The sequence below is a fragment of the Paraphaeosphaeria sporulosa genome (genome assembly GCF_001642045.1).
Source record: "Paraphaeosphaeria sporulosa strain AP3s5-JAC2a unplaced genomic scaffold CC84scaffold_1, whole genome shotgun sequence".
NCBI lineage: Eukaryota > Fungi > Ascomycota > Dothideomycetes > Pleosporales > Didymosphaeriaceae > Paraphaeosphaeria > Paraphaeosphaeria sporulosa.
This window is the reverse complement of record NW_017253360.1, coordinates 4,597,122-4,625,115: the sequence shown is the minus strand read 5'-3', so window position 1 is coordinate 4,625,115 and position 27,994 is coordinate 4,597,122. Positions and strand designations below refer to the sequence as shown.

General features: G+C 53.4%; 10 protein-coding genes across 10 annotated transcripts; 4 read left to right on the top strand and 6 right to left on the bottom strand.

Moving 5' to 3' along the window:
- Positions 1–2,086: 2,086 nt before the first annotated feature.
- CC84DRAFT_163225 (DEAD-domain-containing protein) lies at positions 2,087–5,271 on the bottom strand. Its single transcript, XM_018185434.1, has 3 exons — positions 4,525–5,271; positions 3,887–4,471; positions 2,087–3,837 (listed from the first exon to the last, which is right to left on the bottom strand). Exons 1-3 carry the CDS (start codon positions 5,096–5,098, stop codon positions 2,288–2,290), a joined length of 2,709 nt encoding a protein of 902 aa, XP_018043243.1. The 5' UTR covers positions 5,099–5,271; the 3' UTR covers positions 2,087–2,287.
- Positions 5,272–5,340: 69 nt separating this feature from the next.
- CC84DRAFT_1160132 (replication factor-a protein) lies at positions 5,341–6,574 on the top strand. The gene is made up of 4 exons (XM_018177419.1): positions 5,341–5,409; positions 5,459–5,565; positions 5,622–5,729; positions 5,777–6,574. Exons 1-4 carry the CDS (start codon positions 5,406–5,408, stop codon positions 6,362–6,364), a joined length of 807 nt encoding a protein of 268 aa, XP_018043242.1. The 5' UTR covers positions 5,341–5,405; the 3' UTR covers positions 6,365–6,574.
- CC84DRAFT_163222 (uncharacterized protein) lies at positions 6,433–7,536 on the bottom strand. Its single transcript, XM_018185433.1, has 4 exons — positions 7,158–7,536; positions 7,002–7,108; positions 6,854–6,949; positions 6,433–6,725 (listed from the first exon to the last, which is right to left on the bottom strand). Exons 1-4 carry the CDS (start codon positions 7,265–7,267, stop codon positions 6,502–6,504), a joined length of 537 nt encoding a protein of 178 aa, XP_018043241.1. The 5' UTR covers positions 7,268–7,536; the 3' UTR covers positions 6,433–6,501.
- On the top strand, positions 7,411–8,844 carry CC84DRAFT_1160129 (CIA30-domain-containing protein). The gene is made up of 4 exons (XM_018177418.1): positions 7,411–7,504; positions 7,563–8,030; positions 8,086–8,179; positions 8,231–8,844. Exons 1-4 carry the CDS (start codon positions 7,464–7,466, stop codon positions 8,360–8,362), a joined length of 735 nt encoding a protein of 244 aa, XP_018043240.1. The 5' UTR covers positions 7,411–7,463; the 3' UTR covers positions 8,363–8,844.
- On the bottom strand, positions 8,265–10,002 carry CC84DRAFT_1160128 (uncharacterized protein). Its single transcript, XM_018177417.1, has 3 exons — positions 9,833–10,002; positions 9,431–9,776; positions 8,265–9,381 (listed from the first exon to the last, which is right to left on the bottom strand). The coding sequence occupies exons 2-3, from the start codon at positions 9,586–9,588 to the stop codon at positions 8,649–8,651; spliced, it is 891 nt and encodes a 296-aa protein (XP_018043239.1). The 5' UTR covers positions 9,589–9,776; positions 9,833–10,002; the 3' UTR covers positions 8,265–8,648.
- A 1,076-nt stretch (positions 10,003–11,078) lies between these two features.
- Positions 11,079–11,817, top strand: CC84DRAFT_163720 (uncharacterized protein). The gene is made up of 2 exons (XM_018185435.1): positions 11,079–11,122; positions 11,171–11,817. Exon 2 carries the CDS (start codon positions 11,259–11,261, stop codon positions 11,667–11,669), a length of 411 nt encoding a protein of 136 aa, XP_018043238.1. The 5' UTR covers positions 11,079–11,122; positions 11,171–11,258; the 3' UTR covers positions 11,670–11,817.
- A 1,046-nt stretch (positions 11,818–12,863) lies between these two features.
- Positions 12,864–13,448, bottom strand: CC84DRAFT_1160127 (uncharacterized protein). The gene has a single exon (XM_018177416.1). The coding sequence runs from the start codon at positions 13,399–13,401 to the stop codon at positions 13,030–13,032; it is 372 nt and encodes a 123-aa protein (XP_018043237.1). The 5' UTR covers positions 13,402–13,448; the 3' UTR covers positions 12,864–13,029.
- A 174-nt stretch (positions 13,449–13,622) lies between these two features.
- On the top strand, positions 13,623–15,738 carry CC84DRAFT_1171525 (uncharacterized protein; the record flags this gene model as incomplete). Its single annotated transcript, XM_018179915.1, has 2 exons — positions 13,623–14,289; positions 14,411–15,738. The coding sequence occupies 2 exons, from the start codon at positions 13,623–13,625 to the stop codon at positions 15,736–15,738; spliced, it is 1,995 nt and encodes a 664-aa protein (XP_018043236.1).
- A 2,554-nt stretch (positions 15,739–18,292) lies between these two features.
- On the bottom strand, positions 18,293–22,517 carry CC84DRAFT_1212361 (uncharacterized protein; the record flags this gene model as incomplete). The annotated part of the gene is made up of 2 exons (XM_018182445.1): positions 18,293–22,384; positions 22,437–22,517. 2 exons carry the CDS (start codon positions 22,515–22,517, stop codon positions 18,293–18,295), a joined length of 4,173 nt encoding a protein of 1,390 aa, XP_018043235.1.
- A 533-nt stretch (positions 22,518–23,050) lies between these two features.
- Positions 23,051–24,930, bottom strand: CC84DRAFT_1212360 (FAD-binding domain-containing protein; the record flags this gene model as incomplete). The annotated part of the gene is made up of 3 exons (XM_018182444.1): positions 23,051–24,124; positions 24,174–24,579; positions 24,626–24,930. The coding sequence occupies 3 exons, from the start codon at positions 24,928–24,930 to the stop codon at positions 23,051–23,053; spliced, it is 1,785 nt and encodes a 594-aa protein (XP_018043234.1).
- Between the last annotated feature and the right edge of the window lie 3,064 nt (positions 24,931–27,994).

The window sequence follows — 27,994 nt, the reverse complement described above, 5'->3', positions numbered from 1 at the left end:
CGAGCATCGTGGAAGCCAGACTGGGATTTTAGCCTTTTCAGCAGCATGAGCCAAAAACGGCAGCGGAAGTATTGAAAACTCCGCTAAGAGAAGGTCAGCATCAGACCATTTATTGCCTCATTTGTTGGATTCTGAACGCGAGGCTGTAACGGTGGCCAGCCGACGGACGAGCAAGCGGGAGAGTCATGCCTTGTCGCATTCTCCCCGGCGCCCTGTCCCCGGTAATCCAATCCATTTGTTAGTACGACTGCAAGTTGCCTTGAGAGGCCGTGTCACCTTAGTTTGCTCTTTTTGCGGGTAGTGTGCAGCGGACACTGGCAGTAAAAGCACGGCATGCTGCCGTGCGAGCAGTCTGAGTCTGCGTAAACGTCATGCCTCTCAAAACCACATCCCAGGATCCGAGTCAGGTTCAGGGGCGCAAACGTACGGATTCAACCGCGCGATCTGCGAACCCACGTTTGTGCCAAAAGTAGCTCAGTGCTGGCCGGGGTCCTTATTGAAAGCCACAAGCCAATGTTCATCCCGGCATGCACGCGCCATGCTTCGATTGACTGGGTGCGGGCCGTCCATATCCATCCGTTGGCGGAATTCTTCCTCCATACACAGCGCGGTCCACCCTGGCCAACAACCTCACTTCGGCCTTATTCGTGCACACCTCGTAAACGTCATGGGTAGACTCGTAGAGCATCCAGCGAAATCCGCCGCGTAAAAATTGCAAGCGTATCGGCACGAGCAAGCCATCATCGTGCCAAACCTCGCTAGATGTCGCGTGACAACGCGGTAAATTTCCGAACAGTGTATCTTGTCAGTGGTAGCGTGGTGTCGCGTAGTTCTAGTCTTCCTTCCTTCCTTGGCTGGCCATCTTCGTTTACCACCGGGCTACTCTACACTCATTTAGGTGATTATCCTGTTTCGATGCCGTACCAGTTACCAATCCGACAGTCGTGTTCAAGTTCCATTATGTGATTGTGGACCACACGACCGAGGTCTGAAATTTCGATGGGTCCGTAATCCCGTCATGCACATACCATAGGATCGATAAAATTGTTGCGCGGGACCTTTGTCGGAGCATTCAAAGATTCTATCGAAGTTTTCGGCACCCACGCGACATGATCCTAATCAGTAAACCTGTGTGTTTAGATGCGGAACGTATACGGTATAATACGTTCGTGGCGTCTTCTCGAAGCCCGGCCAACTTGGCTCTATCCCCCAATGGGGAAGCTCCGCAGAAAATACTCCTTCGATCTTGGGAAATATTGAACTGCTAGCATAACCCTGGTCTGCTGCCGCTCCGAAAGTCTCGCAAATGAAATTCTCCTTGCATGCGCGGGTAAATGGCACATGCACATCGTACGGCGCGGCACGTCATCATCGATTGCTTTCTTCTTTCTCTCATTCTTTCTTTAGAACATCGCTTAGGTGAACCTTGATGCTGGTCGGTGTCGCCGTACATAAGCCATAAACGAGGTCAAGCATACGGACTCCACTTGCCGCACTGTAAAAGACCGACTATAAGGAATGGCTTTCAAGGTTATCGTGACCCTTTTGCATGGTGCAGCGTTTAACACTTAGTGGACGCCGCTAATATTCAGCTGCTCTCAGTGTCGATATAGTAAAGTTCGTAGCATTTCTGCCACCATCGCCGCATTTCTGCATTGCGTTGGCGTGTCGCGCGCCAATAAAGCGGGCGGCGATATGTCGGACGGCTGTGCCTGTTCCGACTGGTATGGGGTAGCACACTGTAAGATACGGGTCTGGGACAGGGTGTCCACTGTGCAATATCCGGGCGATTTCTCATGCACCCTGCGGAACGCGCGAGAAGTCCCCAATCGCCATGCATCTCACACGCGAAGCCGGGGCTCGTGACACCATTAATAATATTCATCTGCCGAAGACTGCATACTGCGAAATTACCATTTCCATATTAGCAAATGGCCGGTATTTGTACACCCGTTCGTACAACTGGAGACTCAACCCTGACTGCGTAAGATTGCGAAGGTTTGCTACGTGGAGTTGATGACGGTAAGCATGTGCGGGCGGTGAGAAAATGTAAGCCCAAGTGGGACAATTGATGGCGCCAGGCATGTCCGATGCCACCCTATACTACCGTAGTCCTCACGCAGCACGGTAGCGTGGGGCGCTCGGTACGTACCGATGTCGCCTGGTAAGGCTGAAGATCGAGTTCAGATCCAGCATCTGGACGAAACTGTGGATGTCCATCTTTGTGAAACCTCTGCTCTACTCGCCAAACGCGAGAATGAAGCAATATATTGACTTAGAGTTGAGTTTAGAATTTCCGTTTCTTGGAAGGCCTTGCGTTCTTCTCCTTCCGTTTCTCTTCCAGCTGGCGTTGTTTGCGGACATCGTCCACGCCCTTAAGCTCATTTTTGCCGCCACCGTCCTTGAACTTCCCGATACGTTTCTCCTTTGCCTCTGCAACCTTCTTCTTTTGGGCGTGGTAATCGTCTCGGTATCGATCAGCCTCTTTGGGTGCCCTTTCTGCCTTGTGTTTGTAGTGGCGGCCACCACCTTGGTGTGCTGCGTGACCTGCCTTCTCTAATTCGCCGACACGTGGCAGGCGCCCAACCTTGTTTGATTTGCGCCAGTCATCGTATCGACCGCTGCGGAAGCTAGCAGCAATCTTCAGACCACTCTCACCTACGATCATCTTCGCTCCTTTGGAACCGTCCTCATCGTTCACCTTGGCAACGTACTTCTTAGACTTCTTGTCCCAACGCATACCCCTAGCTTTGCTAGCCTCAGCGAATCCCCGCGATTCATCATTCGTGAGATCCATTTGCGCGGCCCTGGCACTTTCAACGAAGTTTGAAGCTTGTTGTGCCGTGTTGTACGACCCTGTATGAACACCATATCCTCGTTCTTCCGCTGCGTTCACACCTTTCGGTTCATACGACATGAAGAACTCAGAGTTCTGCCAATCATCTTGACTCGTGTTGCGATCGGCGGGTTGCGAAACGGAGATCTCAAGTTCATCCGATTCAGACCCCAAGTCCGCATCTTCAGGCACCTCTCCGTCTACTGAGGCCACGTTGTGAACACCCGCATCCTTCGATAGCGCTGTTTTGCCGTAAGCCTCATCGGACATGCTGGACTGGGACGCCTGCTTCTGTTTCATCCTGTCAATTGTTTGCCGTCTCTTCTTCATGATCTCAGCAGCTTCGCTACCTGTGCCCCGGTGTCCGATCTCGAATATCGACTCCGTGGGGCGGAAAGAGCTGATTCGCTCCAACATCTTCTCTTTCTCGCGCAAGGCGTCGTGCACGTCGTCACTGAAAAGAAGATGTGTGTTGGAAAGACTGCGTGCTGACAGCAGCTGCTTTGCGCGCTTCACTGACTCGTTGCTGGCGGAGTTCCTCGTTCTCGTATACTGAGCTTCACCTTTGCCCGCGACGATTTGAAGATTGACTAGATCTTCGTCGTCGTCGTGTAGTCTGTTGACAAGCTCGACCTCAGGCGCAAGTTCATCTTGGACAAAAGTACCCACTACTACGTTCTGGGCGTAGTTTGGAACCATACCGGGTGTTTTCTCGGAAAGCAGAGGTTGGCCCAGGAACAACTGGAGATCAATGAGATAAGGCACATCGGACTCTCGAATTAGACTGTAGCTCCAACCCTTTCTTCCAGCTCTTGCTGTCCTTCCAACGCGATGAACGAAAATCTTAGGTTGGGAAGGGAAGTCGTAGTTGATAACGTTCGCAAGGTATGGCAGATCCAGTCCACGTGCGGCGACATCGGTCACGACGAGAATGTTTGTCAAACCAGCCCTGAAATCTTGAACTTGTAATTTTCGGGCAGTCTGATCCAAATTGCCGTACACTGGGGAGACGTTAACGAAAAGTCTAAACATTAATGCAAGATTGCTTACCGTATGAAACAGAGTAGCCTGTAGCCTTCAATAGGCTTGCCAGATACTCAACTCGATGCTTAGTAGCTGCGAATATGACCGTAGAATTTGGGGTTGGAGACTCTCGTGGGTTAGGAGCATCAGGTCCCCGCTTACGCTTCTTGCCTGCACCTGCGGCCTCCAACTTTTTGGCCTTCTTCGCGTTCTCGGTCTCACCAGGTGGTAGTTTGATAACTTTGTCGAGTAAATGCAGGAGGGCCCCGTCTCTTTCTCCGGTCTTCACGGTGAAGAAGGCACTTTCAAGATCTGGTGAGACTTTGGAATCATCAAGACGTATCAGTCTCGGTTCCTGAAGACCAGCCCTTGCAAACTCAACCAGGGATTTAGGGAGCGTGGCCGAGAAAAGGAGGGTTTGTCTAGACATGGGCAGTGCGTGAAGGATCTCGGCCAGTTGGGCGGCGAAACCCATCTCGAACAAGCGGTCTGCTTCGTCGAACACAATGTACCTCACGGAGGAGAGGTCTAATCCCATCTCTACTTTCAAGTGAAGAAACCGTCCAGGAGTGGCAATGATAACATCGGGATTCGTAGTCATTGAACTGAATTCTAAGATCTGAAGTTAGTATCCAAATGGCTTCTTTGCATGAGATGATACGTACGTTCATCGAGACTGTCTCCACCGACCAAAAGAACAGTCCGCAAATCAGAGCCACGGCCCAGTTCTTTAACAACTTTCAATGTCTGCAAAGCCAGCTCTCGCGAAGGCGACATGATGATTGCACGGGCGCCGAACTTGGCCGAATGGCCTTTTAGTGCCTGGATCATAGGTATAACGAACGCTGCGGTCTTTCCAGAGCCGGTACGTGCCATTCCAACTACGTCTTGGCGATCCAAGATGAGAGGCACGGCGCGTCGTTGTATGGGCGTCGGAACCTTGTAACCCTTTTTTGCGATAGCTTGGAGAAGCGCAGCATTCAAGCCCATTGCCTGGAAACCTCCTCCTTTCTTGACTGTATGCCCCTTCAGATTTGAAGTCTTCCTGTTCGAAGCCGCTTGCGTCGCGGCGATAAAAGCCTCGTCGTCTGAACCATCTTCGCTGCCACCTTCCAGATCTAGTCCCAGATCTTGGAGAGGTCCCTTGTCATCCGCACTGTTCTCGTCTCCTCCGAACAGAGCGGCGCCGATGTCGAATTCATTCTCAGACAGCGCCGGCGAGGCCGCGCGAGGGGCCATGTCGGTACAGCCGGTGGGCAGGACTGTGAAGATAGTCGTCCGTCACTGTGTCTGTCCTGGAAAAGCAAAGCGTGCGAAAAATCCTTCCTAGCAACGTATGCGGGCCGGTGTTGCAGGCATGGGCTGCTGCTCGGGAAATTCTGAACTTTCGAAATTCTCGCACAGACCAAGTCTTGGCATACGTGGGGTCGCGCCTTCAGCTCCAAGGGCTGCACGCGTCTCGTCGCGTCGCTCCTGCCCCACTTGCAGCATTTGATCAACGCGTCGAACACCATACCACCAGAGCACACGCTATACACAGCACACGATGAGTATGCCCGTCGAAACAACTCTCGCAGGGCTATACGCTAACACCTATAGGTTACAACAATTACGAAACCTCGTACACTTCGTACAATGCAGGTGGAGGCGGCGGTGGCGGTGGATTTATGCCCGATGGCAGCCAGAACAGCCCTAGTAGAGGACGAGTGAGTGTCCACTGCAGGATCTTCTCGACCGGAAATGTGTCTGACAAGACTCGTAGGAAAATGCTCAAGACTCGCTCCGCCCCGTGACCATAAAGCAAATTCTCGACGCACAGCCTGATGCATCCGGCGACGATTTCAAGATTGATGGCAACAAGATCTCACAGGCAAGTCTAGCTCAGCCTTGCTGACAACCTTTCTCTAACATGCGTAGCTCACTTTTGTCGGACAAATACGCAACATCGCTACGCAAACCACGAACATCACATACAAGCTCGATGACGGTACTGGCAGCATCGAGGTGAAGCAATGGAACGATGCCGACGCGATGGAGGCGAGTCCCCTTAAATCAAAGCTTGTAGAAGGAGCTTACTGCAGGGCTTGGGGAAAGTTGAAGAGCTTCCACGACCGACGGCATGTCAACGCGCAGATCATTCGTCCAGTCGAGGACATGAACGAAGTCCAATATCACCTGCTCGAAGCCACAGCAGTCCACCTACACTTTACTCGCGGACCTCCGGGTGCATCCGAGAACGCAGGCAGTGCCGCGCCAACAAATGGCGCTGTCCATCAGACAGGAGCTGGATCAACTCTTGCGGGAGTTAGTAACTTGGGTCAGCGAGTCTACAAGTTTTTGCAGAGTCACCCAGACAACAACGAAGGCGTCAACTATCAGGTCATTGCCTCTCAGATTGGTGTCGATACTGTGGAAGTGGGCAGGGCGGGTGACGAACTGCTCGAAGCTGGTCTTATATACACCACGCTCGATGATATGACGTGGGCGTTGCTCGACACAGCGTGAATATTTGGATGTGCGCAGGCGGCGACAGAAAAACGAGGTGCGAATCATGTACAGCCAAGATTGGGCAGAGCACAGCAAAGTACGGCGAAGATTGTACCTAGTAGGTGCGTGGTTTCAGCCCACATTTACGCACATAACTATCGACGGTTCTGCGCGTTCGTAGATAAAAACAATATGCAAGCTGCGACAATAGTTGTCGCCACCACTGTAAACATCGCTTGCGTCTTCCACCCAGCTTGCACCAACGCCGCTCGTCTACTGTATCTGGCTACGGTCTTAATATAATTCGCCAGTCCAGAGACCAGACAGGCTACCGATAGGATCCAGAAAATGATACCGAAGGGAAGGGAAATTCTCCGTTCTAGCAGCACATGTCAGAGCATTGGTTTGATTGACAGGGCCCGGGATGTAAAGCATCCCCACATCGGAGCACAGTCGATCGGAAGAAGTGGGGATTGCGTTCACTCCACTAATTGGGGCTGCACTCACCAACAGCGGTAGGTTCCGATTTCAAATGGAAGTTCAAGATGATTGCCACGGCGACGATTGCCATGTAAACTGACAGCCGCAGCCACGACAAGAAGGCTGCGCGGTTTGTCAGAGCCCAGTGACCACGACCTGACTGCTCAACACGTACTCCTCTCATTTGCAGCATGGTCCCGTGCATCAGAGGCGATGTTATCGAATAGAAGCACTCCCAGCCATGGCCTTTCTATGAAAACAGCCCCGTCATACTCATTGTCCCTAGCTTGTTAGCCGCGCGTTCTACTTGGTGATGGCTCTGGCCTCTTACTGATGGACAATAACAGGCTTTGGTGCCCAGAAATTGTAGAAAGGCCGAAAGGGCTCGTCTGTGATAGATTCGTCCGTATCAAGCATGCGATCTAGCGGCCGGAAATCCATGGCCGAATGTATTCGGACGTGTACGCAGGCGTGGAGGGTGTGGTTGTGGCTGCTAAAGTGGTGTGGATCGCGGGTGAGGAGAGTGGGTCGGCTGCACGGACGCCAACTCGGGGAATTTGTGAGATCATAACTTCAACCAGTGCATCTACTGTGTGAATCCTCAATACATTGTCCCAACAGTCTTGAATTAATCAATATGGTCAAGGACAAGGAGCATGTATTATTCGGCGGCGATAAGTAGGAGCAACCTGTGGTTTTCTCCAGGTTTATAGGCCGCAACGCTGACCAAACGCAGGACATGGAAAGCCTCGGACTGGACCGCAAGTGATGATCGCGTTCGCGGCGGAAAATCGCAGTCGTACCTCGAGATCTCGGGGACCACGGCACGCTTTCACGGCCACTTGGACATCGAGACACTTGGCGGAGCCGGCTTTGCAAGTCAACGCACTGTAGCCGAGGATTGTACTTGGGATGTTTCACACTACGACGGCATCCTCCTCAACTTAGGCAAATCGGACGGAAAGCGCTACACATTCATTATGAAGGATGAGTTGTTACCGCAAAACCCAGACAATGGACGTGAACAAGCCACCATCTCATGGGAATACGATTTCGTCGTTTCGGTAAATGCGGCGCAGGCGGAGAGCTCGTTCGTCTATATCCCGTGGAAAGACTTAAAGCCGACGTACCGTGGAAAAGAGAAGAAGGGTGTCAAGGATTTTGATACTAAGAATGTCAAAAGGTTTAGTCTCATGATGAGAAGGTATAGCTTCCAAGAGGGGTCTTCGGTAAAGTCCTCGGTCGCTAACATGCGGTAGCTTCTTCGGGGATCAGCATGGGGACTTTTCCCTTTCTGTGAAGTCGATCAAGGCTGTGTCGAGGTCCAAGGATCTGGAAAAGGGCCCTACTGAGGTGAGCAGTAGCCATCGCCTAAGTCTAGACTATTGCTAAACTTCGGTGTAGAGCGGGAAGACGGCAACGTTGCGCGCGCCGCTGCTAATGTCCCTCCTTGCAGCGGGGATACTTGTTTATGGGCTATGCGCGTACGTTTGCCCGTGGGTCATGAACACTCATACGAGACATTGGGGATGGTGATCGTCAAGCTACGCCAAGGTGTTGTCTCAGTGGTCGAGTGAACAAGGTTGAGGTCCACTACCCGTTGCTAAAGGCATGGCATGCGCATGGCGAAAACATGTAAGTATTCTCACTTCTTCATTGAAACGAGTACTCCTGAACATTCTCCTGAATGTTCAATGCGTGCTTTGAGGAGAGAAGTTGATTGGAAATTACTCATGGAGCTCAATAAACCCAACGAGCAGATTCCGAGATGCTCAAGGAGGGATATCCAAACCTAATGATACCCGCCAATTCAGATCAAACTTCAGTCCCAGTCCATTCGCTCCACCATAATGCGGATCTGACTTAACATCCTCAAACACATCGCTTGATCACCCTTGTTCCTGCACATGTTATCGGCTCCAAACATCTTCGTTCGCTCTTCAGTATGCATGCTTGTATCCTGGTGCCATCTGCGCTGCCTCTTTTCCAATTCCCCCACCACTCCAAGTAATGGCGTTGGGTTGTGTCCTCCGCCCACGACCTCCGTTTTGAGCATCTGCTTTGCCAGCCTCTTCCAGTCTTGGGCGTCAAGATTGAGATCATAGCCCATGGGACAGTCCAGTGTGCCCGTATGCAAGTGTCTGTTTTCAGTGGAATTATCACCAACGCGGAATGGTTTCTTCTCCTTAGTTTGCTCGAGTCGGGCAGCCTCGGCATCGATACCACACAGCACTTTGTGGAAGCGCTCCGTGATAGCGCTAAGTAATGCGCTCAGCGCTTGTATGTTTTGAATGGCACTGAAGGTTTCAGTGGGACACTTGGTACAATTAATCATGGTGGATGCGGTTGTAAGGGCTGGTCGAATGCGAGGAATTACAGCAGGAAACGCGAAATTTGTGATGGACTGAAGGTCGCTAAGTGCCAGGTAGTTGAGGGAGAGACAACTACACGGTCCAGATTCTGGCTGGCCAGGTGCGGAGTTGGCTTGTGAGTTGAAGCCCGAGTCGTTCGGTGGAGAGTCCCACAACAACGGATCTATGGGGTCCATGCTATGACTGAATAAGGGGTTAGACGTCAAACAACAACATAGCCGGTGGGACTCACACAGACTCGTATGCGGGCACAGGTCCGAAGCTCTCTATATACGATGGTGGTATCAGGCTACCTGATAATGCGTCGTTGATAGGTACACTTTGGTACCCAGGGAAGTCAGCAGTGAGATCGCCGTGCGAATTCAGACCGCTGTCTCCCAAGGTCGGCATGGCGAAGCCGTCAAATGTAGGGCTGGGCTCAGGCTGGCCTTCTTGAGCGTCTTCGGGTGGTATATCTTCTCGCCTTCGTTTTCTGGGTCGCCCCATTGGTTTTTGAGGAGAGTAGACACATGTTATCTTTTCTCGTTCGCAACGACTACATGCGGGGGCGTCGCCCGAACATTTCAGCTTTCTCGTACCTGCGCTGGCACTTCAGCCTTGGCCTGAAAGAAGGGGTAGGAGATGTGCCACTTACGGCATTCGTCACAAGCCGCGTGCAATTTTCCAGCTTGCATTTCCACCATATCCTACAGTATATACTCTGTCGCGACAAGAAAAACCAAGATGACCCTGGTGTAACACCCAGCCACCACACAACGCGCAAAAGGCTAAGGCAATGTGAAGGTGAAGACAGCTCGTTGGTAGGAGTAACGCTTGAACAAAAGGTAGCAAGCAGCGGTGCGCGTCTCGCGTCTTTACCTTGGTCAGCCCTACGGCTACGCCTCGCGCGGCCATGCCATCTACACCGATATGTCAGCGCCCCAAGCCACCGAGGTGGTGCCGGAGCTACCGGGGCGCGGCGCCCGGGCCCGCGATCGTTGGGACCCACTCAAAACTTCGTCGTTCGCGCTGCCACTCAAGCGCTTCCGACTTCGACTAGCAAGTAGATGCCTGATGGCGCTGCACAAGCACGGCGCGCACAGGGAGGCTGCTGATTGCTGGGCAGAAGACAACCGCGGGCGGAGCTTACGGGTGCCTTGGAACGACTACTTCTATTCCAAGACCTCTAAGTCCGAGAAAGTCCTGCTTATCGGCGTTACAGAACAACAGTACGTATGTATGCACACTTTTTCATCGAAATGCATGATCGCGGTGAAATTCTGGAGCCGTCATGGTGTGACTCATTGTAATAAATTTGCAGCACCGGCGGTGGCACTCGTCCGACACGAAGACAAACTGGAGGTTTGCTGCACGTATTAGGCTTAGATTCTGTGTTGACTTGACTTGATCGAAATGAACAAACTATGATTCACCATCCAACAGATTCGCGTTTCAGGGCATCAAGTGCTCTAAAAGAAGATTTCTTGCCCAACTGCGTAGCTTTCCAACGATCGTGGCTACCACATCTGGCTGGGCTAAGGAACATCAACAATGAACCCTTTTACACAATCGCACAAAATCGTGGCATTTCATCATCCAGGAGTCAAAGGAACCCTCTCTGTTCTCATCATGGAGCTTCGTCAGACAAAAAAAAACAAGCTGCCACCATGGTCCACAAAGGAACCGTATTCTCCAGCTGTAAGGCTCAAACCCAACTCCCTGGATTTGCGTCTCTTTTCACATCATTTCCGGAGTACAAGACTAATTGAACTTCCGAAACAATAATAGACAACACAGAATCAATATCCTTGACAAACCACCATACCAAAAACACAAAATATTCCACACCCGGGGTATCCATACAAAGTGAGTTTAGAAGATGGCCCAACAATTAGTGGAAAACATGCAAAACGCCGTAGCCAATTCCAAGCGACCTAGAGTATGTGTACGTTATAAGCTAAAAGTGGCTAGCCCGCTGCTAATCTCTATGTAGAGCCCGATTTAGACGAACAATTACCCAAGCGGCGACGCAAAGTTTCACTACGCCAGGGGAGGGTCCAAGTGAAGCCACCTTTGATTCCATGCGACTTCCAAGAGAATTGAGAGATCTTATGTACGACTACGCCATGCGCGCTGAAGGGGAGTATACAACAAGAATGCGTCGAGGTCCCCAAACGGGACGCCGCAATCAATTTGGGCTCGAGCGGACTACCGGTAGCGGCACCCGCCATCGTTCAAGGTTCAATCTCCCGTTACTACGGGTTTGTAGGGACGTCAGAAAAGAAGCGAAAAGACACCTTTACCGCAACGGTGAATTCCTTTTCGACAAGTCCCACACTCTGAAGATCACGTATCGTCCTGATAGACTTCGCGCCCCAAGGACCAGGGTCGCCTTCTCCTACCTCCGCTTCGCGTGTGATCTGCACCATCTGCCAATCGACCAAGGCCAGCATTTGATCGCTACGGCTGCTCAGGTGGCAAGTTGGACGTGAATGCCGCACAAGACCGGATTCTGGCAGCCAATATGAGGGACGCGTGCCGAATAGATGCACTGGATATTGTGTTCATTCGTCGTAGAAGGACTAACTTCCTCGTGGACTAGCAAAATGCTCTTCAAGCAAGGATCCCTTAATATGGTTGCGAATGTTTAAATCTTCAGGCGAGTTTGCTACTTGGCTGATGAGACCTCGCGTGCCTTAGGCGGTCCGGCAGGGAGGACAGTTTATCACATTTATTCAGCTATCCTCTAAATATGTTTGTGTTGCATAGTAAGCTAACTTATGCATGTTATTGAAGTCTAATATAGATAGAAATGATGTAATTTAGTTTGAGATTATACCATGTGAATACGTAAGAACCATAGAGAGGATAATCGCAGGCTTGATGCAGTACAGACTTCACAGTCAAGTACGTAAGTTTCATTGAGATTGGTGCAGCGCCAGCCATTCTAGGAGGGTTGCAGCCACGGTCAGTATGACATTGTTCTAGATGCCGGATCACAACCAGTGTCACGACAGCTACCCAGGCTGTGATATTGGTTCGCAGTAAGCCGTATTGGGTTGACCGGCCTAGTGTCATGCAATTGCTTCTCAAGATCTTCTTTCCGGCGTGGTACCAAAGAGGTAGTGGATAACAGCATCAGCATCGCCGCTCCCACATCTCATCAGTTGACGCCGCAGCCGCCGGGTCCGCTCCACCATGCAACATCCACAAGCTCAAAACCGCGCTTTCACGTGTTGCGTGGTCGTCGGACTATCTTATGTCCCCCGGCTTCCATGGCCTACAGCACCGCTACTTCGAGATCAGCAAGCCGATACTTGTGCATTAGGTAGGATGCTCAATCTGAGGCATAGAGAGGGCGAAGCGGTTTTAGCACCGCCAATGTCGCTCTTTTCCTTCTAGCCTACCACACGAGTATTGTAAGACGGGGAAAGCCTCGCGCACGCGGATAGAACGCAAAGGCCTGCACGAGCGCCGACGGTCTCCATCCAGTCTACCTCTACCATCACGTTTAGACTTTTAGCAGCCGTTACGTCAACAGTCGTTCACGGCGGACTTGAACGGCTCGCGCCGAGCAGCTGGTGGTGTCGGAGGGACCGACTAGGCTCGGACGCGGAGAAGAACACAAGCACATGATGTTCAAGAAAATGTAAGCAGCGTTTCCTTTCAAAGATAACGCAGGCGCCTTGTCCAATAACATGCATTGATGTACGCAACACAAGAGTCGAGATGCCAGAGGGTCTTGGTTAGTGTACGAAGCCAAGGTGGTATTACCAAGCAAGGCTGATGGAAAAGTGCCATCGATGCGAGACGCTGCTCCCCACGCTGGATGGTACAGCATCTACCCTGAACTCACCGTGCAGCCTGGTTCGGCTGAGATTTGAGCGGCGAAGAACGGACAAGGTGGACGCCAGAACTAACGTCTGGGGTATGTGTGGTACGAAAAGGCTTGATGATTGCGCATATTTCGGAACTTTTGTAGCCATGATGCATGGAAGCCTTCCGTGCAGATTGATTATCTGTCCCAACCCCGTACCTCGGCAAATGGATTAGACTACGACAAGGTGGTTCTGTACGGCCTGGTATGGAACGGTGCGTATGTTTGGTGGCGTCCAATCCAGAGCGCAGTTGTTCGGCCGCGTACGAAACGGCATGAACAGGCAGTAGGCGGGCACGTGGGACGAAGACGACGTGAGAAATGACGAAGCTGAAGCTGTGGCACATATTGCAGATGTGTCGAGGTTACGAGGTTACGAGGACGCAAGAAGTGATGACAGGTCACATGGTCTTGGAGGCGTGGGAGGATGGGGCTGTGGGCTGCGGCTTGGTGTGCAACCCCAGCGACGGGCCAGCGTTTAGGGCGAGAGTACACAGGGGATTGGGGCTGAGTGGGATTCGATAAATTGGGTGGTGCCTGAGGAGTCATACCTGCCCTGTTCAGCGGGATGCAGAGGCCGTTTGCACTCGACACACCGCTTCTTGCGCAAAACGCGGGGACGAGGATTGCGCCGCTCGATCGCATCTGGATCTGGTGTTCTGCGAACGCGCGGAGTCGGTGCGCGGACGTGGAGAATTCGCCATGGGTTGCGACCACGCGCGTCGCCAAGGAGAGAGCTGTCCTCTTGGGCCGCGCGCGCAGCAAGTCGGAGTTGCAGCAGCCCAAAGGGCGTTCGTTTGCTCCGCCCTCTTTTCCCGTCGGCGTTTTGGTCGTTATTCCGCAGAGCGCAGGTTTAGCGGGTCGCAAGCAGGGCCACCGGCTCCGGGCCTCAGCTGGCCCAGCAGCTAGGGTGCGCCGGCTGCTGATTCGCGCCCTACTTGTCGAAAAGTTGATGCCTGATGTTGGCACCGCCAGTGGCGCGCGGCGCGGCCGCCCGCTTTGTGCTGCCCTCTGCCTCGCCATGCACCGCGCGGCGGGCGAGGGCGAGAGGCCGCTGTTGGGCCCTGTGGTTGCTGCTGCCCACGAGCGCAGCCGTCGCGCAGCCGGGGACCGCTACGGCGCGATGGGCAAGGGCGTCCCAGCGGGCCAGCGTCGAGGGCGCGGCGGCGGGCGCTGGTTGGCTGCGTGCGGGCGCCGGTGCGAGACATCCATGCCGCAGCTCGCGTCTCTGGCTCGTCTGTGACTCATATCTTTAGCGCGCCTCGCTGGCGCACACAAAAAGACCAGTGCCCCGCGCCAGGCACCCGTTTCCTTTCTCTCTCCATCCATCACGACTTCACACAATAACACACACAGGCAACCAACATAATGGCTGCCTTTTAGCCCCCTTCCCAGCTCCCAGTCGACGCACAGCCGACACCTTGGATTCCTCAACCATTCACCACCTCCCCACTCAACCCACAACCTCAGAGCCTTCCTTTTTGGAACCTCTGAACTACAGCCCCGCCCAGTGCAGCTTTAGTTCGCCGTCACCTTCCAACCCCCCGTTCGACTTTACGTCGTCCACCACGGCTTCTCACCAGTCAACATGGCTTCCCTCACCAGCTCCCCACGCCTCGCGGCAACCAACCAATACGTCCCACACCGACTTCGCGCCTCCGCACAACGACTTCGTGCTCTACGACCAGCCGGCTCAAGCCCCTCTTCGGCCGCATCGTGCACCGAGCGCTCCGCAACCTGGGCCTCTGTTTAACGCAACCCCGCCCTTCTACGCAAACTCAGCGCCTACATCAACCATAGCTTTCCCGCAGCCACAGTCACAACAACGTCCACCGGTCCCCTTGTTCAACAGCTCTAGCAACAGCATTCCCCAGATCCACCAGAACAGCAACGTCGCAGCCATGGCAGGTAGGACTCACGCTGTTCTTGCACATCAGAGGCACAGGCTCACGCTCCGACCAGACTTGAACAGCAGCAACTCGTTCGACTCTGGGGCCAGCCTCTTCGCTGGCCTCCAGCACGAAGTCTCTTGGGAGGCGCCCTTGAACGCCTTCACCACCGTCAACCCCCACTCGGTGTCGAGCTCTACGCGCACAGTGTCTCCCAAGGACATCTTCGCGGACCCGTTCCAGTCTGCGCCTCCTTCGACGACCTTCACAAACATGACTTCCCCAGACATTGACCAGTCGCCCTTCATCACCGACAGCTTTGAGACCTCGCCCATGTTCCAGGGCGACGCCTACATGCCCACCGACAATTGGTTCTCTCTCTTCCCAGAGGAGGACAACAAGGGTGCCGCGCCAGCCGTTGCTGCTCCTCTAGTCGCTCCCGCCCTCGAGCGCACTGTCAGCAGCAACACGACCAAGTCTAGCGGCTCTAGCGTCAACTCGCCTGTTGTCATGTCTGCCAACTCTCACCGAAGGAAGTCGTCTGTCAACGGCTCTCCCGTCACGAATGCATCAATTACTAAGCCCCGTCGCCGGAAAGGACCTCTTCCCACCATCATGGTGGATCCCAATGACAAGGTTGCCTTGAAACGAGCTCGCAATACGCTTGCAGCTCGTGACTCGCGTCAACGTAAGTTCGACCATGTCAACACTTTGGAAAAGCGCAATGCAGAGCTCGAGGCGGAAGTGGAGAAGTGGAAGCAGATCGCCTATGCTCAGGGTTATTCCGGATCATGAATCTCTGCGCCCCCCGGAGTCGGTCCGGATCAGTATCGGTGGTCCTATGGAGCTGGTGAGGACAGCCTCGCCATCCCGGCCTCGACCAAAAGTTTTCCTTTCCTCAGTTACAATCAGCGTTCAGCCTGTTGTCTTTCGCAACGTGGCTATTTTCCTCTTCATTAATGTGCGCTTTGCGTTTTTCCGACCGGAGCGTAGTCTCCCTTGGGTTGATCGACTCCTCCTGGTAACGGTTGCGGTGGTTTCAGTCGGCATCTTGTCGACTGCGCGAGTGTTTCTTGTCCTTTATATCAGTAGTTAGTGAACAGTGGCTGCCTTTTGGCTCAAGCCTTGCAGGTTGTTTCTTAATATATTCGCCTCCGAATTACCATAACTCCTTGTCGTGACTATTGCTCCGAACGAACCGACTTGTGTGACTAATGTCACAGTGACTGTTCATGAGTGTTTCCAAGTCGTGCTTCGCTTAAGACATCTATTGGGTCTGGAAGTATGTTCAACATTACTCTACACGTTATCGTTGCCTGGATCCCCGCGTGGTTGCAACGCAATCCGCGTGACTCACCTCTGCAACTGGCTCACCTGGACTCAGAATGCTGCTAACATGAGCACCTTTCCAGCCAAGGCGCGTTCTAGCGCTACTCATCTCACAAAAGCACGCCCGTTCAAACACGCTTGCTAAGCACCAACGCAGATGGTCTGGTGGTCCTAGTCCCATCTGACCTCCCGGCATCTTGGCTTCAACCAGAAGGCGGGATCTTGCTCTTGGACGATCATCTGGTAACCCACCAGCGTTTGGGACGCTGGGTACAAGACGATCGACGAAGGCCTCCCTCACTGAGTCGCAGGATTCCCGAGCACTGGACTTCGCTTGAGCCTACAACGGTGCACAGTGTTATACTGCATGCGAGCTCTAAAGTCATGTCACGGCATCTACCCGCCCAAACCTTGAACAATTCGTTCAAAGTGAAAGAATAAGATGAGCTCCACCACGATCAACATATGTGTTGGGCCTTCAACGCCACCCGGGCGCGCTGATATCCTTACCGCCAACGCGTCTGGGACAAAACCAGCCCTCATCTTAGTCGGTCTAGATGGCCGGGCATGCAATACAAACTTCATTCTGCCATACCTCCAATCCCGCGACATACATTTTACACTGGTATTACGGGTATGACCCCTCTGTCATGGACTTACTAAGCGCTTCTGCGTCCTCGGCCGCGGAATACAGTGGTTTACTGTGAAATCCGCGACCATTCTTGAAGCCCTTGAACAGCGAGACAACTCAGAGAGGTGCGTTGTCGAGCTCATTCGCGCGTAGGAGCGCATTCAAACTCTCAAGTATCGCGAAGGACCGGTTGGAAGCAAGCTGGGTATTGGGCGGAACTTTGTCGATATGCGTCAGGTGTTCCCGCTGTGGGTGGACTAAGGTTGCTGCTGTTTCTACACATGCCGGCGAGCAGCAGATTGACGACTACATTCCAGATATTTCGCGTGGGGTGCAGGACACGGGCAGCCGCACCTACGGTGCTGCCATGAAGAAACATGCCTTGCCGGTATTCGTGAACTCATTGCCCCAGAATGGACACTGATATGCTACGTACCGCAGGCGGAACCTCTAGAGATAATGTTCACTCTTTACACAGTCTCGGCTAATGCCTTTTGAATGACGAGACTTTGGCTTTGCGACTGAGCCTTTCAGAGTCGACAATCTGGTGCATGGCAATCACCTCAGAAGACCTTGTTGCGGCTTGGAAGCAGACGCCCGTCGTAGTACTATGCAGCTGATACATCTGCTTAACTCAAAGGTCCACAGGCCTAGATCGCTAGACGCCTCCTCCGTGGTCGCATGAAGTAGCCTCGGGATACCTCGTCGTCAGCAGCTTCTCCCCCTTCGGATCAATGACGTTTCAGCAGACTAATTTTAGCACACCAATTCTTGAGAGGGTGTATGTTAGATGTTAGTGAGCGGAAGGAGCGGGTGTTGCTAGGTCCGGCGCTCGGAGCTGGAGCTAGTCATATATGGTTGCTGCGAGGCCACAGCACGTAGTATCTCACGTGTGCATCGTTTGTCTTGCTGAGGGGCAAGTATGTATGCACATATTGAGATTACATGAGGTTCGAAATACGAGTACGGCGTTGCTGGGGCATCGGTCACGATGCTGCTACTAGATAGTCACTTGCTTTCCAGTATCTACAACCATCAAATGTAAGCGTCCTTCACAGACACAAGTTGGCTGTGTTATGCAAAATGTGCCAATCGTGTTTGAAGCGTGAGCATGGTTATTTTGTCCGACTTAAGCGTGTGATGGTACAAGAGACGATGCCTCAAGTCGCCCCACTGCTTGCACGCTGTATGACCACATAGTAAATAGAGATTACGTTACGCTCCAGACGCGCCCACTGCATTGTCCTCGCGATCGCGATCGCTGAACAGAAGATGAGATGCGAAGAACAGGGTATCGGAATGCCGCTCCATACACCTCAGTATGCAAACAAGTGAGAAACTATAGACAAGAAGAAAAGTCCCCCACGCAAACCCCCGTCTATGCGGTGTTCAATCCGCCCCGGTTCGAGGCGCCAGTAATCGCTCACCCTCCTCGCTTGCCTCTGGCGCGCCATCTGTTTCGCCGTCTGGTTGCAGTGGTGATGCCGGTGGAAGTAAGGGCTCATCCTCTGCTGCGTCGATATCGCCATTGACCATATCCTGTTCGGGATTTGCAGCCAGCGCGCCGTCCACCTCATCTGTCACATCTTCAATACTACCCCTCCTCTCGGGCGGTGCAGTATCAAGACCCACTTCCGGATGTGTCCCGTTCACTCTATCAACGGCTACACCTTTACCGTCCGCCTGGCTATTCGCAGCACCAAGTCCCAGCTCCCTCACAGCGCGCCTCATACTTTCCAGCCTGGCTCGTTCAGTCACGACCATCTTCCGTGCAAACTCTTTTAGTGCTCTCCTGCCCATGTCCACGCGGTTCTCCTGCCAGCTGGCAAGCTCTTGCGCGACGACTTGCTGTGTATACCGCAATTCTTTACCCAAGCCGGAAAGCTCCTCCGTGGCGCGTTCCATCTTCTCCTGCGCATCGCGTTGCATACGCGAACGAGCGTCATCCAGCAGCCCAAGAGGCCAGCGGTCAGATCGGCGCATGGAAAGAGAGTGACGATCGACGGCTTTTTGCGTTGCAGACATGGAATTGATAAGCGTGGAAGGCCGGTTCAGAGCGCTGAGTATCGCGTTAATGGTGCTAGCAATTGCGTGGACATTGTAGTAGAAACCGGCCAACGGGCTTGCTTCACTCTGGGTCAGAGTCTTCGTGTACCGATCCACAGCTCTCAAATGCGGCTCCGGCAAGAACTTCAGAGTGTGAATAGCAGTGTTGGCGAGCTTTGCTGCGTCAGCCAGATCCGTGGACGTTGTACGCAGTTTGTTCGTGCGACGAAGAACCGATTTGGATGCATGGTGTAGGGAGCGAACGGATTCGCGGGCATGTTGCACGAAAAGTTCCACTTCGCGAACATCGTACACGGGAATATATTCCTCCCGAATTCGTTCAACAAGTAGCTCAGCTTTGCGAGAAGATCTTTCTGCAAGCATCGCTATATCAATATCTGGAACGAGGAAGAACTCCCAGACCATTTCATGGGTTGCGAACGTAGGATGCTTTAAGAGGATTTTGAGAAATGCGTCAAGTCGAAGCTGTATATCCCGAAGGACAGAACGCGACGGCCGAGACGGGATGAGGAATGGAGATGCAAGATTATTGATGACCGGAAGCCAGGATGCTGGATGCTCCTGGGCTAACCATTTCGCTAATGTCTCGAAGTCGTGAAGGGAGCGTCGGCAGGTCGTAACAGTGATTGTGGCATTCGAATTGGGAGCGCCTGATTTGAGGACAAGCCGGATGCTTCCATCCTCAACAAAGAATGATCTCACGACAGTAGTTGTTCGGCCGTCAGGTCCAGGCTCGTTTGACAGCAATACCATGTCATCGATTCTGTTGCGTACTTCATCATCCTTGGCCAGCTCGACAGCGGTAAGCCCTCTGACATCTTTGACAGACAGATCGACCCTGGGATCTTGAAAGAGAACGCGAACTAATTCAGTGCGGCCGTATTTGCTGGCCACCATGAGAGGAGTGAAGTGCTTGTCATTCGGAGCGTTCACATCCGAATCGCACCGATACAGCAGCCTGATCGCAATCTGTGGATCTGCAACGATGTGCAGCAAGCTATTGCCTTTGTTGTCAATGTGCTCATCCAAATGCAATGGCTGACCATCGTTCTGGGCTCTTGTAGCGGCGTAGAGTGCCCTATCGATCATGTCTCGATATTCATCGTGGTCGTAAGATCGACAAAGGGCAAACATGGGAGTCTGACCGTTCTTGTCCTTCAGGCGCCAAGGTACCAGGTGACCAATTCTGTCGATGAGCAATGGCTGATTGAAGAGATAATGTGCCATACATCGGCCTTTGGAATCTTGTTTTGCCAGGTACGCTCGTAATATGTCCTCTGGTGGTCTTACCTCAAGGATCCAGCTGAGTAGGACGTCGGTAGTCTTTGCATTGCCGCCTTGTACGGCCGCACTGAGTAGAGTCGTGCCTTCGTTGTTGCAGTCATCAAGAATGAAATCAGACGAGTAAAACTCGGATAGGCTGAGCAAGTATTGCAGTGCCTTATCTTGTCTATTCTCTACAGCCATCATGAGGACGGAATCGCCCTCTGAGCCCTGCGTCTTGGACAATTTCTCTATGGATGTGTCGCCTTCGAGGCCCGTACCACGGGAGCCTAGTGTAGTATGCGACCGGAAAGAGACTGCCGAGGAGCTGGACATGCTTCTTGTGTCCATTGAAACCCGTTTCTTAGGATTTGGTCGATCGGGAAGCTCTGGTATTGGAGGCGTTGGAGCTCGCTGGAAGGGAAAGATGTGAGACAGAGGACCATCCTCATCTTTGTGTCGAAGTCGAGAGAGTCTTCCAGGCCTATAAGATGATCCCGTGTCGCCGTTGGTAGGTCCTTCAGCTGAAGCCAGAAGCTCCGAGGCGCTTGGTGCGAACCTCACAGGTCGAACACTCTCGCGGATCTCTTCGTCTTCGTCTGAATCAGCCCAAGCGTCTTCGTGGAACGACCTCTCAGGCTCAAGCACACCCTGTAAAGTTGCAAGGTCGCCCGATTTGGTTGCTTGCCATAAAGTTCTGTTGCGCCGACTGGCTTTGCGCAAACCCCCTGAATCCCTGACTAGATATGAGAGTACAGCCTCAAAGGTGCTCAATGCATAGCCCATCTCGCCACTCTCTACATCGTCTATGAAGATGAAATGTCGCATGTAAGATAGACGCGCCTGTAGGTTCTTTATCGGAGATCGTATGACGACGATGAGCAGGAGAGACACCAACGTGTCTGCATTGATGGTGAGCAGGTGGTCGTTCTTTTCTGAATAAGGCTGGCCATTCAGAAGAGGTTTTGCAGCAGTCGAAGAAGCCTCGGGCATTGTTATGTTTTTTTGTACTGCAAGAAGTATTTCCACCATCTCTTGCGGACTGCCAGCTACACCCATCTTCTTGAATATTTCGCCTGCCTTGGACAAGCGCACCGAAAGCTCGTTCTTGCCTTTCCGACCATGACCGATGTCGATGCCTACTTGCGAAATGTCGATGTCTACCATTTGCCGCATTCGCATCTCGAGCTCGGCATCGTCCGACTTTCGGATATGTTGGAGACGAGGGAACATGAATGCATGCAGCTGTTCGGTGATGTACTTTTCAATCATGCGCTCCACAATGGGACCCGTCAAATCGGTGGTTGCGCCCAGCAACGAGAGCTGTTGCTTATCGACCCCTTGAAATAGGTCTATCGCCGCGATGACCGCTGTCTCCAATGACCGTCGCATCAGATCCTCTTCATCATCGATTTCCAACGTCGAGATGAATCCATTAGGGCCTGAGATGCTGCTGTGTAACGACAAAGGTGCGCTTTCTGCAGAGGACACGGAACCTCTTCTCCGTGAGCTCAGCGAAGACGCGCGAGACGTGCTCGAAGGCGTGGGCGGGAGCGGCTTTTCCAATTCTTTCCTAAACTCGGTGAAGAGCCTGTCGAGGCCCGGCTGCATCTGCCGCGCGATCATGGGGAAATGGTTCAGCAGGTCTCCAAAGGATTTGACGTCCTTCTTCCGCGGCATAGACGCCGTGGGACCGCTGTTGGACGGGCCAGCCGGGGCATGCTTTGGCGCGCGCTCTTTAGAAGGGTCTGGCAAAGAGGCAGGGATGATTGGTGTCGCATCGTATGTTCCAATCAACGGCCGCGAGATGAAGTAGACCAGCCATGGCTGCGGCTCGAATGTGTCCGGAAAAAAGATGACGTCGTTCAGCAGCTGCGCCTGGTTCAGAGTCTTGAAGCCCTTGTTGCTGTAGACGAAGGCGTCCTTGATGATCACGGTCCTCCCGTTGGCCGTCGAATACTGCTTTGCCTTTCCACGGCTCTCTCTGAACGTGGAGCCATCCTTGACGTGGTTGTTGGGGCCCACGCCGCCTGGAACCCGCAGGACATGGCTGGCCAGGAACTCTTCGGAGCCGCTTAGGTCGGCGTACGAGGCATTCGTGTCGCGGTCGCGGGAGGTGAGGAGGACTTCGGTGGTGGGGACGAGGAGAACCTTTGCTGCGCGTTAGCTGGGGCATCCAGCAGGCGGCGGGAGGGGCGCTTACGTGGTGCTGGACGGGGGAGCACTGGCTGGGGAGAGTGCTACGGAAGAAGGCCCGCAGGAAGGGATTCAGGACCGGAGGCATTCAATCGACAGGGAAGGGACTCGCAGCGCGTTCATTGATCGCGGACCATGGGTCCTCGCAGGGCGGACCGCGCGAGTCGGTGGGGGTGAGCGCCGCGCGCGCTGTCGACGGTCGCAAACGGGTGCCTGCGTGCCTGCTGGGCAGGCGCTGCGGTCGGGCTGGCTGGCGCTGCGGTGGGCCGGGAAGCGAGCGGTGGTGCCGAGGGCGGATGGGCTGCGACGACAAAGGACTCGCGAGCTGGGGAGGAGCAGATGCGCCGGTGGGAGGTGAGTTGCAGCGGTGCGCGATGCGCGATGCGAAGCTGTTCCGGAGCGCACGTTGCTGTTCCTTGCGCTTGTGATTGCCCGCTAGTCTGCATCTGATCTGCTGGCCCGCGCAGCGTCATCGTTCGCTTCTCCACACTGTCGTCGCAACGTTCGATTCGGCACATCACGTTTCATTCCAGCAAGCTATTCACTGCTCGGGATTGGCACTATCAACGTATCGCCTCGGCTATCTGCATGGGAACGCGCAGCCACGTAGGACAAAGATGCTCACGAAACCTTCCGGCAGAGCTTCGTTCCTTGATCAAGGACATCCCAGTCCTCGGTCCCAGGCGTCGTCTTTGTGTACAAGACCCCCTTCGCATCCCACTTCTTCCGAATCTCCAACAGCCTAGGATACTTGTCGCCCCAATACGAGTGCTGCCAATTCGGCTCGTTGAGGTCGCCTTCGTTCACATACGTCGCCCCGTCAGGTCCAGCTTCCCTGAGCCGCTTTCCAACGACGTTGGTCTGGACGTCTTCCAGCTGTTTCTTCTCTTCCCACGACTCCAGGCCACTCATGATCACGTTCGTGATGACAAAGCTGCTTGACTTGCGCCACTTGTCGTTGATGGCATTGTCCGCGTAGGGAACGCCGTGGCCAGGATCAACAATGTGCCCAACCGAGAAGCCGATCCTGTCCTTGGTAGGGTTGCCGCTGGCAAAAAGGATCGCGTCCGCTACCTCGTCAGCACCGTCATCGATATCCTTGCGCGTAAACAGACGCCCCCCTACGATTGAGTTCTGATTCGGCTGTTCATCTTCGAACATGTCAATGTAGAACTCAAAGAAGGTGGGGAAAGCTCTCGTGTGTCTGTCGTGCGGGATCTTGGCTGCGTCCAACTGGTCGAACAGAGGCTTCAGCACTTCGTTGAGCTTCTTTTCATCCATCTTAGGACCAACGAGAGGAGCGATGTGCAGTCTGCCTGGTCCTGGACCCACCTCGAAGTAGACGAACATGCCGTTGTCCACGTAATGGTTCGCCAGGTTGTGGAAAATATGGAAACCCTTGTTGAAGACAGCCGAGTCGTTAGTATGGGTGCTGTTGATGTTGATGATGGTCCCTGCGGTTGGAACCTCGGGAAAGGTCTTGACTGTGATGGAGACGACGACTGCAAAGGTAGATGGACCACCCCCTTTTAGGGCCCAGAAAAGATCTGAATTTTCCTTTGCGTTGGCGGTGACGTATTCTCCGTCCACAGTCACGGCGTCGAAGGCCAGTACATTGTCAGCACCCATGCCATAAATCGACGTCAGCGGACCATGGCCCCCTCCTTGGATGTACCCTCCAGCCCATCCGACAGTCTATTTCAGTATCAGCATATAACTTTGCCTTGGTCCAAGGTTTGCTTACTGGGCACTCTCCGCCAACAATGACAACTGGTGGCTTCTGCGCAAAAGCCTGTCGGAACAACTCACGTCCTTGCACTCCCGCACCTACAACCGCAGCGCTACCAGTCCAGTTTCCGGGCCCACTATATGTCTTGAGGAAGCTCACATCCTTGAAGCTGTGGGTGTTGATGATGAGCGATCCAAAGCCTGTGGAGCGTCCCATAAAATCGTGACCAGTGTTCCTAATAATCAAACGCAGATTCCGTTCCCGTGCAAAGTCAATTCCGGCCTTGATGTGCTCCTTTGTCTTCGCCAAGACGACGTATCTACCATAAAAACCCCGAGTACAAGGAGTGCTTGGGTCATCGTTCGGCAGGCAGGTATTGTTCGTGTACAGCGGCCACAGGTTTGCAATGGGATGATCAGTCCTGCCCTATCTCAGTACCGTCATTGTGGCCAGAATTTTTCACTTACAGCCACTGTTCATTGATCCAATTCGCCTGAACCTCAGCACACGCCGCCTTGTTGTACACGCTGACCGTCGAGTTTTCAAAGCTCTTGTGGCAAGCTGCACCAGGAGGTACGGCTACCTGCAAAGCGCCGTCCACAGTCTTGTTCAAGGCGTTCCAGTCCGCATTGGTTGGCCAGCACGAGTTGTCCGAATAGCATTTGCACTGGTACGTAGCGCCACCCACCTTCTTAACCTCGCCCTTCCATGGTGCCGCAAAGGCGTAATTGACAGCAGCAAAGAGTGTAGCAAATGTAATAGTACGAGCCATCCTGACCAAGAGCTCGTAGTGCGCAGAGCCAAACAGACTGTTTACCTGCTCGCGGGTTCACGGGCACATGCGCTATTTATCGTTTGTGTCCTCCACCCATGCAATCCACCACTTGCGCCGAAGCTGTTCCTTGCAGAAGCCAAGCAAATAGATATGAAAATCGCGAATTCGTCCTACGGTAAGCAATCATAGGATCGATAGCAGTGTGTTGCAGGTATAGCTTCCACCCAGGGCTGCAGCAAACGTACGCTCGCGTTCGCGCCGAGCCATCGGGGGCATATTTTGAGCTCGGACGACAACCACAAGCGGTATGCTTTCCTGAGTTGCAGGCAGTCGCGTCCACTGAACCGGTTTACAGCGGTCATGTCCTGCTCCGGATAAATGTACGCGACAATTAAACGAGAGACTCGCCCGCTAAGCACCACAGATAGGAGCCGCAGCGGCAAGCGCTTATGCATGTGAGATTTGCTAGAGGGAGACTCGCAGGGCGTAAGGTCTGGATCTATGTGCAATATCCAGAGCGATTGGAAGCGTTGTATCTTTATTCACTGCTCGAAACGCACTCTGGGGAACTGATTAGATGAGCATCGCTTAGCACCGCCACATAGTTCCGGTAAGCATCATATGAATCGCCAATCTAGTCGATCAGGGCACGTCGGGCTGAGGAGGGGTGGAAAATACCTATAGAGTACAGAGCGCCGGACATCAGGACCTGGACCCAGGATGGCTCAATTTGCCGGTAATTCGTTCCCTGTGGGGCCTAGGACTCGTATATCTTGTGGAGAACGTCTGTCATTAATCAACATCTAAGTGGCGTCGAACGATGAGTGGCACTACCTGACTGGACTCAGCTATGCAAGAAAACCACCGCGAACAAAGTAACTTTATCATTTTTGCGGAAGCAAGGGCTTCTTTGTCACGTAGTTGTACCTTTCTTGACTCAATGGCTTTGTACGCGCACCTTACGCATTACCCCAGCGCCTGCCGTAGCTTTGCCGCTGCATTGCTGGTTAGACATTACGGAAGACCTCACAGCATGCTTGGGAGAAATTATCTACTCATCAAGCTAAGTCCACGCGCGAATTTCAAGCTGAGACAAGAGTTTGCTGGGTTCAATTTCCAGGCGCACAATCGCCATCGTAACCTGGCATAAATTCTTGCTGTACAATGGCATAGACAAATTCAATTGCACATAGTATCTTGTGCCAGTTGCGGGAATGTCAGAGATTTGGCCACTCGGTTTTTCTATAAGCTCCATCACACCCCAGCAAACATCCTTTTCAAGCTCGTTTCTGCCTCGTCAATTACACGAAGAAAAATTACTTACGATACATGACCATGAACTGCGAACCTGTCATGCAGAGCTCGGATGCAGTGGAGGTATTCCTGCCCATAACGCAGTAGGAGATGAGGATATTCCCCACAGCGCAATGTGGTGGGTAGTCAGACCTCGTCCTGGGACGAAGCTTCGGCGCCAGTGTGTGTGAACGCGATATAATGAGGTGATAGGGCTGTAGATATGATGTTTTATTTGTCTACCTTTCTTCGGAATACCACTTCGTGGTCAGTTACTGTCAACAATCAGATAACTCGTAGATGTGCTATACGTTGAGGTGCTATCCAAGAATATGATACTTGACTATATATTTTACCACATGCTAAAAAATCATTGTCTAGTGTTGGCCACCGTGCTCCGACACAAGTGTGAATGCGAGGTGCGCAGGCTTTGGGGCTGGGTGACTACATGCACGTGCACCTACGTCTTCCACGGTTAGGCTGCCCCGCGAACCACGAGTAGAAGCTTCGCGTAACTTCACCATCGGTTACCCGCGCACCCCTCCGCTCGAAGCTCTCCAGCAGCCCCATTGCTCGGCTCCCTGCGTAAACATCCTCGCTCCTGCTGCAGCCACCTTCGGATCTGAATCCAACTGCGAAACGTACCCGAATAGCTTCTATCTGCCGCCATGGTGAGTTCTACTTGCCCCGCCACGAATCAATACTCGTTGCAGCATATAACTAAGAAGATGCAGGCATCACCCGCGCAGACAAAGAAGCGCCTTGCACTCGCAATCCTCGACTTCCTCCAGACCTCGCAGACCGACGGCTCTGTTGCAGCTGAAGACGCCGAACAGCTCGAGGTCGCCGCCAATTGCATCAGCGACGCCTTCAAAGTCGACCTCTCGGACAGCGGCGCGGTCAAGGATGCCCTCGGCGACCAGAACCTCCTGGCGATATATAATGTGTACGAAAAGCTAAAGGGCAAGACGACGGCTACCACACAGGGCTCCTCCTCGGCTTCGGAAGCACGCCCCGCGACGCCGCAGACGTCGTCATCCGACAACGTAAAAGCTGGACCTGGCGGCGTGAACAAGGATGAGGCAGAGCGACTCAAGGGGCTTGGGAACGAGGCCATGAAGAAGAAGGACTACGCCTCTGCTGTCAAGCACTACTCTGCCGCTCTTGAAATCGTCCCGCTCAACCCCATATATCTATCGAACCGCGCCGCCGCACACTCGGGCGCCGGAAACCACGCCGACGCAAAGAGTGATGCCGAAATGGCCGTCGCTGCGGATCCGGGCTACTCGAAGGCTTACTCCCGACTTGGTTTTGCCAATTTCGCGCTTGGAGATGCAAAGGGCGCTATGGAGGCTTACAAGTCTGGCATGGATGCTGAAGGTGGCGGCTCAGATGTCATGCGCCGTGGCTACGAGACGGCGAAGAAGAAGTACGAAGAGGAGGGTGGCGACGTTGGCGCTGTCGAGGCGGAGGCATCACGCGGTGCACCTGGTGCAGGTGCAGGTGGAATGCCTGACCTCGCCTCGCTCGCAAGCATGCTAGGCGGGGGAGGTGGCGGCGGTGAGGGAGGTGGCATGGGTGGCCTTGCGGGTTTGATGAACAACCCAATGATCCAGCAGGCGATGCAGAGTCCCATGGTGCAGCAGATGATGCAAGACCCTAGCGCCATGGCCAATTTGATGAACAACCCTCAAATGAGGCAAATGGCTGAGCGATTTGCTGGCGGCGGTGGTGCAGGAGGAGGAGGCGGAGGAGGCGGCATGCCGGA